The sequence below is a fragment of the Sparus aurata genome, chromosome 3 (assembly GCF_900880675.1).
Source record: "Sparus aurata chromosome 3, fSpaAur1.1, whole genome shotgun sequence".
NCBI classification, from domain to species: Eukaryota; Metazoa; Chordata; class Actinopteri; order Spariformes; family Sparidae; genus Sparus; species Sparus aurata.
In genome coordinates this window covers 26,883,727-26,895,908 of record NC_044189.1, presented here as the reverse complement: position 1 = coordinate 26,895,908, position 12,182 = coordinate 26,883,727, and the positions used below count along the sequence as shown (strand labels likewise).

Here is a 12,182-nt window from a genome sequence, read left to right as displayed (position 1 = left end):
CTTGACAGAATCATGATGCTTTGTTACTTATGCTAGTTCTGCACATTTCCCTGATAACCTCCCCAGGAAACTCATGAACTCATGACTCATGCTTTGTAAATTATTTGTCCATTCTTTTCCCTCACATAGAACTCTGAAACCAAAGGGGAGATGGTTTCATGGAGGCTTTTCCTAATTTTACATCAGTTCGACAGAATCTCAGAGAATTTTCGGCCCACTGCACAACACAAGAGCCGCAGACTTTGAACAACATCCAACATCAGCTCTCCTGCTGCAGTCTGCTTCAGATCTGATTTAAACCTTAGCTTGTTGGCAGTTCCCGGAGGCCTCAGACTTTTCTGTGTATTTCTATCGCTCACACTGACACTCACCTATATGTTCTGTATAGTGTCTAGGATAGTGTGTTCTTTGCACCATCTTCTCGTGGTACGTGTAGTGACAACCAGATATCAAATAAACAGTTTATGTATATATATATTTTTTTTTTTCCAAGAAGATAAGCTGTCATACGCTTCATGGTGAGGTGTACATTGTGGGCTTTCCCAGGTAAACACATCAACCATTTTAGCTGTTGTAGCTTCAGTATCTCTGGGCTAATTTGGCAGAACAGCAGCAGGGCAGCCCAGCACAGCCCGCTCTGTTCAATCAGCAGCCTGGAAAGGCAGGTCTTAGAGTTGTGCTAAGAGTTAACAGTTTGACTCAAGCAAACAGAACACAAACAGTGAAAGTTGCCAATCAGAGGTGTAGTAAGGCACAAAAAATACTTGCAAAGTCAGGGTAAAAAAATAAAGCTAGCTGATAAACATTTCATATTATGAGAAACGACTAGAAGTTATTAAAGTTCAGAAACATCCTGCTTTGTGTTAAAATAGTGTTCAGTCAGGTCACCTGTGTAACTTAAGTTAAGGTAATTTACATAGGTCAACTTATGCAACATAACAAATAGACAAAAAAAAACAAAAAAAAACAAAGACAAATAGGCAACGACTCATGGTCAGACACTGGTCATGAAACCTGGTCTGCTTGAGCTAATTCCAGTGTTTGACCTGCCCAACCACCACCTGACTTAGGCTTTCTGTATACCACTACACTACGCCTCCTGAAGTAAAGCTAGAGGGGTAGCTACAGTGCCAAATTGGAGTCTACGGCCTCTGACCAGGATGCTGTTGTTATAAGGAAGAGCTATTGTTCCATACCTTTGCTCTTAATGTGCCTCTTAGTCATCCATCCAAGCACTGCCATGCAAGATGCTGGCCTGGCCAGCAGGAGAAATATGAGGATCAAGGGCACTTCAACATTTGGACAGGAGGCGCTGCGGGTCCAACCACCAACTGATGAATGGATGACCTGCTCCAGCTCCCGGAGCCAAAAGCTCTAGTAATCCATCCTGCCATTAAAGTACTTCCTCTAATTATTTATCACCTTCATGATGAGGAACATAATAGCATGACTTTGCCAGTAACAGTTGGAGTTGCACTCAAATGGATTTTTACTATACATTGACCTGTAAGTAGCCATTTAGCACATTTGTACTCTGCCATTACACTGATGTCGGTGCTCCTCTTCTAGTGCCCGACGCCAGGGCAGGAACTGTTATCTCCGGATCAGGATATTTCACAGAGGTTTATACATAGCATGACTTAATAAACTACAATTATATTACAATTAAACGTTGATTCTTTCCTCCAGTATTTACCATGTTCCATGGCAGTAGGTAGGGACGTTAGAAATGCCAAACATGTTGAGCTTAACAGGAGGCAGATGCCATTTATGAGGTCAATGTTCCTTAAGTGGAGGTGGTGTTAAGGTAAACACTATTGGTGATGGGCTTTTAACTTTACTTATGATGGTGTCTCTGCAATAACCTCCACCAGTCCATTCATATTGAGCCTGTAATGCGATCGCGTAATATCTGTGTTATTTTATCCACAGAACTCTGTCTGCCTATATTGCTTACATCTCCACGTATGCACTCAAAGAATAAACAATTGTTTTAATCTCCAGGCTATGCTAGCGCTGGTGGTTTACTGAGGGTTCTGCTGCTGCTGCTGGAATGAAAAGCGAACAATACAGTAGAGGAGGGACTAGATATCATCAGAATGCATCAGTTTATTAACCGGGCTGCCCGGGTGGAAAAGCCAACAAAACTGCTTCTGCCTAGGCCTCACACTGGGTTTTATTGGGGGGAAATATAGTATGTTGCTTTTCTCACCTGAAAGGAATATAAAAAAGGGAAGGAAACTTGTTTGCGATGCGCAAAAACACACAAGCCCAGACACACCTTTATGGGCCCCGGAAGGACTGCACAATCCCTTGAAAAGAACCTGGCTTCAACAGGCCATTTTTCTGCGCTGATGAATAAATAAAATTTAGATGAGAAATTCATTGTCTGCAATGGCCTGTGTCAGGTGTAATTGATCCAGTGAGGCTGAAAGCTCTCGCTCAACCAGCCCGTTACCATTTCTGGCTCAGTCATACCACGGCTGCCTTTGACCCGTTAAAAACAACAACCGATTTTTGCCTGTTTTTTGTTTGTGTGTTTACGTGTATTTATTGATGGAGGCGGGAGGGGTGTTGTTCGCATGAACAGATGGACTTTAATCTCGAATTTCACACAGCTGAGAATCTGCTTCAAAGTGGAACGGCCTGAAGGATGGAAGCAAGGGGGGAGAAAGGAAAACAAAAAAAAACGGCTGAAAGAATAAAGAACAGCAGCGTTTACATGAGGAGAGAGATGTATCCAAGGCAGTGGCGGAGGGGAACATACAATATTTAAAAGGTTGGAGACTGAGACAGCCTTCGAAACACAAACTTATTTGATCTGCAACTATTATTTCAAGGGCGTATCAAGGTAAATAATATCCCTGCAGTGGTGCGGTTTGAAGTCAGGAAAAACATGCCAACTGCCAAAACTCATCACCAGCTCCCCCACTCGGAGTTAATAGAACTATATTTAGATCGGATTTCATTATAGAGTGTCAATCCTCAACAGTCGGGACAGTGGAAATGCCTTTATGATTTGTTTCCCAATGTGACCCAGTGTGGTGAACATATACTGGCTTTGAAGTGACGCTATCAAAGGGAGGAGAGCCGCACAATCACAGCACATCTGACAAAAGGAAGACTCATCAAGCTTTATTATCAACAAGAGGAAACCTTTATTATCGGTAAGCGTATCCACAACTCCAACATGTATTTACTTACTGACAGCGAGCCTAATGCACAACAGCACATGAACATATATACAGAAACAGCGTGTACAATATGCACAATTTATAGATAGCATATGGCTGACAAGTACAAATGTTGACTTTGCTTACACGCGTACTACAAAAAATTGTTCCCCAGTCTTGTTCATGCTTGATATCCGCTTCGCCCTACAAAGCATTCGTACATATAAAGAAAGATTTCCTTTCATTGTCAGTATTTGTATGCACCTGCTCTCACCCTGTGGTTTTTTTTCCTCCATCTTTTGTCTCTGCCTGTGACTTGTTTTTTCTTGTTTTTAAGCCTCTCTGTTATTTAAAGTTTTTTTTTTAGCATCTGCTCTTTTGCCCTGCGTGCGAATAAAATACTAATCACGAAAATAAAAAAGACAAACAAACATAATTAGGTAAAGAAAAAGTTTGATGGCTTTACTGTTTGTTGAAAAGCGTTCCATTGGTGAACATAATGGTGGTAAATTCTCTGTATTATTGCTATTGTTCCGCCCCCGTTCACTTGAGGCCCCTGTAACGATTGATCCTTCTCAATCTGAGTTTCCATTTAGCAGGCGACACACGCTGACCCGTGGTCGCATTAGCGCTCCGTTCTAAAGGAGACAGAGGGACACTTCAACATTGATCAGGGTGTTTTAATCTCAGTAAGATAAAGAGCCCTCCAGTTAATTATGGAACAAAAGGCAGGAGGCGGCCACTTTAGATCCTCAACATGATTAAGAGGAATACGAGTGGGGGAAGCGCACTTCATAGAATCAAAAAATCCATTGCCTTTTAAATGTTCTTTTAAAGCCAAAAAAAGGAGGGATCTAATTTACCTTTACTTAGTTATAACAAGGGCATGTGAGATTAAAATATATATATTTCAAGAAACCTTTGATGCCTTGTGTCCTTTTAAGGAAGTAAAATTAAAGCCAGTATTAAAGTGAAACTCTCACCAAAAAGCAACCGAGGCTTTATTTATGATTGAATAAGAGTCAAACCTCCGTGTAAAAGCATAATTAAGCTGAAAGTGGCACTTTCAAGATTTACTGTAGTTTCGTTTTCGGGCAAGCTAATTTTCAATGGGGTGCAGGGGCACTTTTACGCTAACATCAAAATTGCTAATTTGTAAAACACTAAGAAGGCTCGACACAGCATGAAACTTTGCTCGTAGTATCACCAGGATCTCTACACATGAACACGAGCATTGAGAACATTGTTTGTGTACACAGAGTTTACTAAAAAGAAGGTTTTTGGACAACCCACATTAGCAGTAGCATCTCCGGTGCGCCGCCATCACAGCAGACAAAAAGTGTCGATCCCCGAGTGCGACCTAACAGGAAGGCTTGAGGAGCAGTCCACCATTACTCTCCTACCTGTTAGGTCCTTCTTTTTAGCAAACTCCGTGTACACAAACAATATTCTCAAGGCTCGTCTTCACATGGTGATACTACGAGCAAAGTTTCATGTTGTGTTGAGCCTTCTTAGTGTTTTAAAAATAGCGATTTTGGTGCTAGCGTAAAAGTGCCCCAGCACTCCATTGAAAATTAGCTTGCCCGAAAACAAAACTACAGTAAATCTTAAAAGTGCCTCCTTCAGCGTAACTATGCTTTTACCCGAAGTTTGACTCATATTCAATCACAAATAAAGCCTTGGTTGCTTTTTGGCTCGAGTTTCACCTTAATGTAGTATTCATTAAATGTCTTACTCTGGCGCCTTCAAGTGGTAATTAAAAAGCCACTGCGAGCTACCGCTAACGCGTTACCCCATACAGCTGATCCAGGGGCACTGAGAAATTAATGGGCTGCACCAATGTTCTCATCTTTCAACGGACAAAACTGAAGCCATTATAACACTTTGAAGGTGACTATAATCATATGTTATAATTGAGTTATAAAGCCAGTATGACGCTGAACCAGCTGGTTAGCCTAGCTTAGCTTAGCCAAGCACCGGGCTGGAAACATTTGGGAAACAGCTAGCCTGGCTGGTTCTGAAAGTGACCAAATCCGCCCAGCACCTCTAACCACAAAAATGTAAAAAGCAGGGTTGGACGATGGATGATGATATCATTGTCCGATGAGGGGTAAGGGCTTACTGCGTGCTTCTTAATTTGAGGTAGTGAGTCCCGTCAGAGAGAGCTGTAGTCATCGTCGCTTTGACCCGCTGAAATCAACCAGCCGTGAAAACTGTCTCCTGTCGCCAGCAAAGCGAGTGAGGTCGTCTCTCAAATCCCTGCCTAGTGAGAGTCCGACATGCATCCCCGTGCTGGGTTTGAAAAAATATCTCTGTTGTGAAACAATGCTGGCTCCCTGAAACATAGCTGGCTGCTGTAAGGAGGAAGCTAAACCAAGAAAATGCAAAGAAAAAGCACAGATAACAATGGCGGGATTGAGCAAAACACTTAAATGACGCGCTACGAAAAGAGACACAGCTGACACCAACGTAACTGCACAGGATTTACGTGAAAAAAAAAATGGAACAGGAAGATACTGTCTTGCTTTCTAGTGCTGGAATGAACTTGTCTCCCAGTGACAGATCACTACATTGTATACATTCTTAATCAAATAAGCTGCTCTTACTTCATTAACTTCGACAAGCTCACTTCCGATAAGCCTGTCGTTTTTAAGCCACCTCGGAGGGTGATGAGAGTTGCCTCCGGGAGCCCCAGATGCGAGCTTTAGGTCGCAATGTTATTGTGTGAGGCTTGGCCCCGCGGCTCCGCAGAGAATCACTTCCTCTAATGGAAAACTATTGTCTGCCACTGAGGACATACAACTGTGTGGAATACGGATCAGCCTATCTGGACTTATGCACAAGACAGTGAGAAGCCCTCTATCCGACAGAAAGCTATTTTGGAATTGTAATATCCACTCAAGTCGATTCTGATTAAGCAATACATCTGGAATGGACCCTACTCTCGTGTGTGTGGCGGGGGTTGGTGGGTTCTGGCATTACAGTGACGATACAGAAAAAACAAAAAGCGGCATAAAAGAAGAAAGGACTGCTACCTTTTTCCAGGATAGCGCTTCATATTGTAACTCTGGCACTGGAGCTAAACATCAAAAAGCTGTCACAACAAGGCAACATTAAGGCACTTGGTGAATTATTTATTCGCTGGAGTGGATTGGATATAGGTTAATGAACACGGCGATATGAGATTAGAGGTGCCTGATAGAGATATGATGTCATTCCCTCTGCCGATTGCATTATTTATTTACTCACCCTCCCTGCTAGGTCGACAGTTAAAGTCTAATGTAATTGGTAGACAACAGCCTAAATGAAGGAAGACGCAGCGCCGGTTCACAGTCAGTTCAGAGCACTCATACACTGTGTGTATGTAAAATGTATACCGAGGCCGCCGTTGCTCCGAAGGAAATACACTTCGACACATCGTCCCAGAGGATGAGGAACTCCGTTTGCCTCACGGATTTCCTCTCTTCCTCCCTTCTTTCTCCCGAGAATGACGATGTGTGATGCATTATCTTTTCCCTCCTTTTTTTTTTTTTTTCTTCTGCATCTCAACAGGTCAGTCCATCTTGTCCACCACCACTCCCCAAAGGATTCACCTCGGTCCAGACTGTGAAAATGTGAAAGTCCAGCGTTCAGCCAAGGTGAAGATTCTTTGTGAAGTTGGACGGCCGTTTTTTTTTTTTTTCTGTGGAATTTGGTTTGACTTTGGGCGGGGCTGAATGCCTGGAGGGAAGCTCATGTGTGGTTTTTGTCAAGTCTAACAAGAGAGGAGAGAAAGAGAAAGACAAACAATGTGAGCTTAAAGACTGAGAAGGCAGAGCAGAGAAGGGCATTTTTAGCACCGTCCTTTTATCACATTCTGGTTTGTGAACCTTAAGTTGTTGTTTTTTTGGGGGCATTCAGGCATATTGTTTCTCTGCTGGCGCAACAGGGTCCCCATAGTGGTTCAGATGACAGAGCGCTCTTATATACTAATTGCATAGGTACAAAGTGAGGCAGAGGGTCCAGCAGGACAGGAATCCCCTTGAGGGGGGATTGTGAAAAGGGTATAACAGGAGAGCTGAGGGTCAACCCTTCAAACTAGGGGCAATTCCGAAGGATTTCACAAGGTCCGGAAATATATTTTCCAACATTAAACATCCGTCAGGGGAACATCAAGTTGCCTCAAAGTCACATTAATATTTGATATGTCATGATAACACTGCGTCCTCTGTAGAATATTTCATTTGTAGCCCCTAAGTGGTTTTTCAAATCAGCGCCCAAGAAGGTGAGATGTAAGTATTCTACCGAGTAGACGTCAATAGCTTTAGCTCCAGATTTCAAGAGGGTCGCCTGATCCAGCCTCGAAGCTTAGATATCATATTTGAACTCATGGATTCAGGACATCACAGACACCAGCGTTACGTCCATCTTTTAATAGCTTGAAATACTGTTTCCCATTTTTTTTTCAGAAGATTTCTTGCAACCTTTTCAAGGATCACCATGTGTCAACAGCTGCAGCCTTGAAGAATTTAAGATTTGGACCAGCATTTATCATATTTACTTGCATGAAAAGAATCTTCACTTCATTAGAATAACACATATGAACGCTAAACGAAGCTATTGCTCATTTTTTCTGCAGAGTTCTAATAACCTTCCAGTAATCCAAAGCCCTTGAAGCTTTCTGACCATTATTTGACCTGAGTGTATTACCATGAGAGAAATCCATACTGACATAACCAGCGTCTTTTAATAATTAAAAAAACATGAATTTGAGCTATTGACCATTTTTCTGCAGAGTTCTAGGCAGCTTCAAGAGTCCCAAAGGTTCACCAGGTCCAACCATGAAGCTTTCAGTATTTTTTTTCACCCTTATTTGACCCCGTACTTTCATATGGTTTCATATTTAAAACATCAAATCCTAAACTTTCGATACATAATGCAACATACCTTTAGCACCAATGAGACGGTTGGATGGCTTGGCCTGCTGTAGCCTGGACGTGGACCTAGAAAGGAATATAAACAACACTATGACCAGGCGAGTTGATGACATGAACGTATTTTACAGCTATTATTGTGAAAACAAATGCCAAGACACATCATATTTTATGGTCCAATTATTGTAACAGAGGATATATTTTATCAAAGTCTTAGGATAAAGTTATTTCACTACACATTTCGCTGAAATATTACTGCTATTTATCATACTTATTACAGTTTTTTGTTACATACATCTAATTATTCCCAGTTTTGGTGCTAGATTACGGATTAACAGAGACAGGAAAACATATTACATTTAAGTTTAGAGAGGTTTTATGTTCAACTACGTTAGGGGAGAGGTTAAACTGGGTCAGGTTGTTTACCTTGTGGGACGGAGGTCTTTTTAAACTGCTACTGCCATCCTCTCTCTGCGGAGGTCAGCTGAGGGTCAATTAGAGTCTCTTTAATGGACGGGGCAAAGGCAGGCTCTTTAAACGACTGGGAGAGGGTCACATGACCGGAGAGGAACAGAAAGAGCAAAACAAGAAGAGAGAGCAATCCCACCCCCACCCTACCCCACCGGTACTGAACCGAACATGGCCTAGAGGTCAAGGTGGCTTTGATGCGCCGTTAAGAGCCGTCTCTGTCAGGGTAAACACTCCGAGAGTTAATGTGTGTTTACTGATGATGCTCGACGCGATCAGCAACCGCCTCACATCGAATTATATGAACAAACAGAGAGGAGAGAGTTTCAAGAGTGGCGATGTCGTTATCGCTAAATCCTCCAAATCTCAGTCGGGAGACCTTTCCTACAAAATGCATCACATGGCGTCCAAATACAAATAGGAAACCATCCTTATCAGATTACTGAGGTCATTTACAAGGTCACAAACAGCCATTTACTGTTTGCAATCTTTCTAACTATTTTTTGGAGAAGCCACTGTGAACACTTTGGATTCTACACTGAAACACATGTTGTTTAACGTTGTCTTTTACTTAGTTACGACAGAAATACATTGTGTTTTAATTCACCACAGGCTCCCATCAAGCACATGGTCCAAACTTGTCAAGCTTTTTTTATTCACATTGGTTTGTTAGTTTAAATTATGAGGCTTTTTATGAGTCCATAATTAGTCTCTCCAACACAAGTGTTTTCTTTCAAAACGTTTATTCAGCATCAACAAAGAAGAAAATATTAAAGGGCTTACATAAGCTCAAAAACCAATATCGTTAAACAAAGCACTAGATGGACATGATTACGAATTCAACAGCATGTGATTTAAGCATCTTAGAAATGATTATTATGCCTACAAAGTCAGAAAAGGATCTCGTATTAAATCAAAGAATGACATCAAAATTACTTATTTAGAGCATCTATAAAATAAGAAAAGAAATCACAGAAAATTAAAAAGCTCCTGGACTGTTTTGCAGCTCCAGTTGTTCGCTGTACAGGAAGTATGAGCGACTATTTATAGATGTTTTAAAGTGGATGTTTTGGGGCTGGAATCATGAACACAATTACATAGACTTTTTCTTTTTTTTTTTTTTTTTTAGAATAAAACAGCTGACAATATCCACAGTTGCACACCATGCTTTTATAAGCCCTTTAACTCTAAAGAACTATTATTTTACAAAAAGGAGGAAACAACAAAACAATGTGTATACAGTGTAACTTTTGTCTTTTTTTTTCAGATTGTAAATGCTTCATTTACAAAGGACACATTTTTACCGATTACCCCTCAGAAAAAATTATCTACAGTACTGCAATTTCCTAGGACTAAGCTACTACATTTTTTAAGTGATCAACCACGCAGTTCAAGGTTCGAAGAATAGAGGGTGATAAATTAAGTTGCGCTGGCAGCTGTGTAGGTACATTGTATCGACAGCTTTCAGTGAGTCGCTAATCTTTACCAAGTACAATAGCTCGATACAATGTCGTTCTTCACAATCACATAGCTGAGAGAGAAACTTAATGTACTATGGAGTCTTAATCTTAACGTTCAGTCAATTTGTCCTGGGGGAAATATTACCTCAATGACATCACACATTTTACCCAGCGGGAGTATGTTTATATTATATATATATATATATATATATATATATATATATATATATATATATATATAATCAGTGGGGGATGCCATTTTTTGAAAAAAAAAAAAAAAGCCTTTTTTTTTTATCTAACTTGTTCAGCAACTCACTATCACCATTTCATTTGTGTTATTTTTGCGGTTTAAGGTCTCAATTCTAAAAAGGTGGGAGCGTCCATAAAAAATCCATTACTTGGGTTGAAACAGCCATGAGGACTCAGGTGTGGGTTGTATAAACAGTTCAATATCTGGAGTATGGCTGATCTCTGTACACTCCCTTGGTTGTTCGTACTGACGGTGCCTTGCCGCGATTGTTTGCCCACTCTTCCAGACCTAAAGTAGAGAGGAGAAGAAGCAGATGGGGAGTGATTACAGGGGCGTAATGCAACTCATTCATCTATAACAACCCGTGTAAAGTCTCTCCAGCTCTATGCAAATGCTGTGAAAACATCCCTTCGATGGAAATAAAGCGGCACAAATCTCTGCTGTCAATTTTGCTCACTTCATAACAAAAGCGCTGTTTCGATCCGAGCGTGGAAACAGAGACTCACACCAAGAGGCTTGACTTTCACCTGGAAGGATGCATCTCAAACAATTGAATGAGAGGATCAAATAGCTACTTGAAAAGGACCCGTTTAGTGGCTTCCAGCAAAAAGGTCACAATTAACATTAGCCCAAATCAGCCCCTGTTCACCCCCTGGTGCTGTCAATGTGAAAGTGCCAGTATCGATGGCACCCTTTGTCTGATCTTCAGCCAGCGCTGAGACTTCCCTAGAGCTGAGGCTCACAAAGGGTTGTTTTTTTTTCTGTGTACAGGCTCTCTGTTGGCAGCACATAGCCAATACCCCTTAATTAAACCTGTCACCCTTTCACTGACAGTCACTTTGAAGAAATAGACCAAGGTAACCTTGTGTTTTCGAGAACAAGGATGCACATCAACCCTGTTTATCTGTTACGCTTTGAACTGTCGCCCTTTTGCTGTGTGACCCATGCGGCAGCGGTTTCTATTTTATCTTGAGGCGCGAAGCACTCTAATGAGTTGAAGGTGCTTAAGTTCTTCTACTTCTGTGGTCAGAAAGTTGGGGAAGTTTTTTTTTTTTTTTATTAGCTCTGACTTTTCAAAAAAACACACTCAAATCTCTTAAGCATGAAATGAACGAACACAGGTCTTCAGTATATTAAATCCTCCAGATGCAGAAGAAATCATATGCTTCATTTCTTCCTTGTTTTGCCGAACAAGTACCAAACAACATCTCAAAGCAAAATCTGTCTGTCTATCTTGGAGTCGGCGTGTCATGGTTTGGTTCTAAAGAAAAAACGATCCAAATGAGCTTCAAATGTCGACCACTGAAATCAAAAGCTAGCATAAGAGTTTAATTGTGTTAAGATCTATTCTAATGTGAAGCTGTCAATAGGGAGTGGCCGCAAGCCTGCAACCAATCACATTCCATGTAATATATATATAGGTTAAATGACAAGGAAATATCAAATGCCAGTATGAAAGTAAACATACCATAAAACAGGGAAAGCGAAAATGATAAACACCCTATTCAAGAACCATGAAAAACAGCAACACTAAATAAATATAAAACTTATTAATAAATACAATGACTCACAATAACGTGCAGCATCAATGTTTACATTTAATACACACAATTAAAAGGTTACTTTGTAAGAAAAACACCTGATCAACTATATGCATACTCATATCGATAGACACTGAAAAATCTACTTATTAAATCTAATTACACTAGAATATAGTATATTTAGGAGTAATTCACCGTTCAGCACTGTCATTGTTCATTGTATGTATCATGGAGTTTCATATTTATCTAGCGTTGCTGTTTTTCATTGTTCTCGTCTGTTATTGCAGTTTAACCTTCGGGGACTTTAGTAGTATATGGGATGTTTACTTTGACTGAGGGGATTAATGTGTGTTATTCATCTTTGTATGATACATGTG

General features: G+C 40.8%; 1 protein-coding gene across 2 annotated transcripts in view; it reads right to left on the bottom strand.

Annotated features, from left to right (window-relative positions):
* Nucleotides 1–6,859: 6,859 nt before the first annotated feature.
* khdrbs3 (KH domain containing, RNA binding, signal transduction associated 3) overlaps nucleotides 6,860–12,182 on the bottom strand; it is a 122,241-nt gene continuing 116,918 nt past the window's right edge. The window contains exons 9-11 of one of the 2 annotated variants that reach the window (XR_003983666.1): nucleotides 10,413–10,552; nucleotides 8,100–8,155; nucleotides 6,860–6,927 (exon numbers count right to left, since the gene is read on the bottom strand). Coding sequence is in view for 1 of the 2 variants with exons in the window: in XM_030413079.1 (XP_030268939.1) it covers nucleotides 10,461–10,552 (92 nt within the window). In the remaining variant the exon portion in view is untranslated. Of the gene's footprint in view, nucleotides 6,928–8,099; nucleotides 8,156–9,280; nucleotides 10,553–12,182 lie in introns of those variants that run through there. The other variant, XM_030413079.1, reaches the window with a different exon arrangement.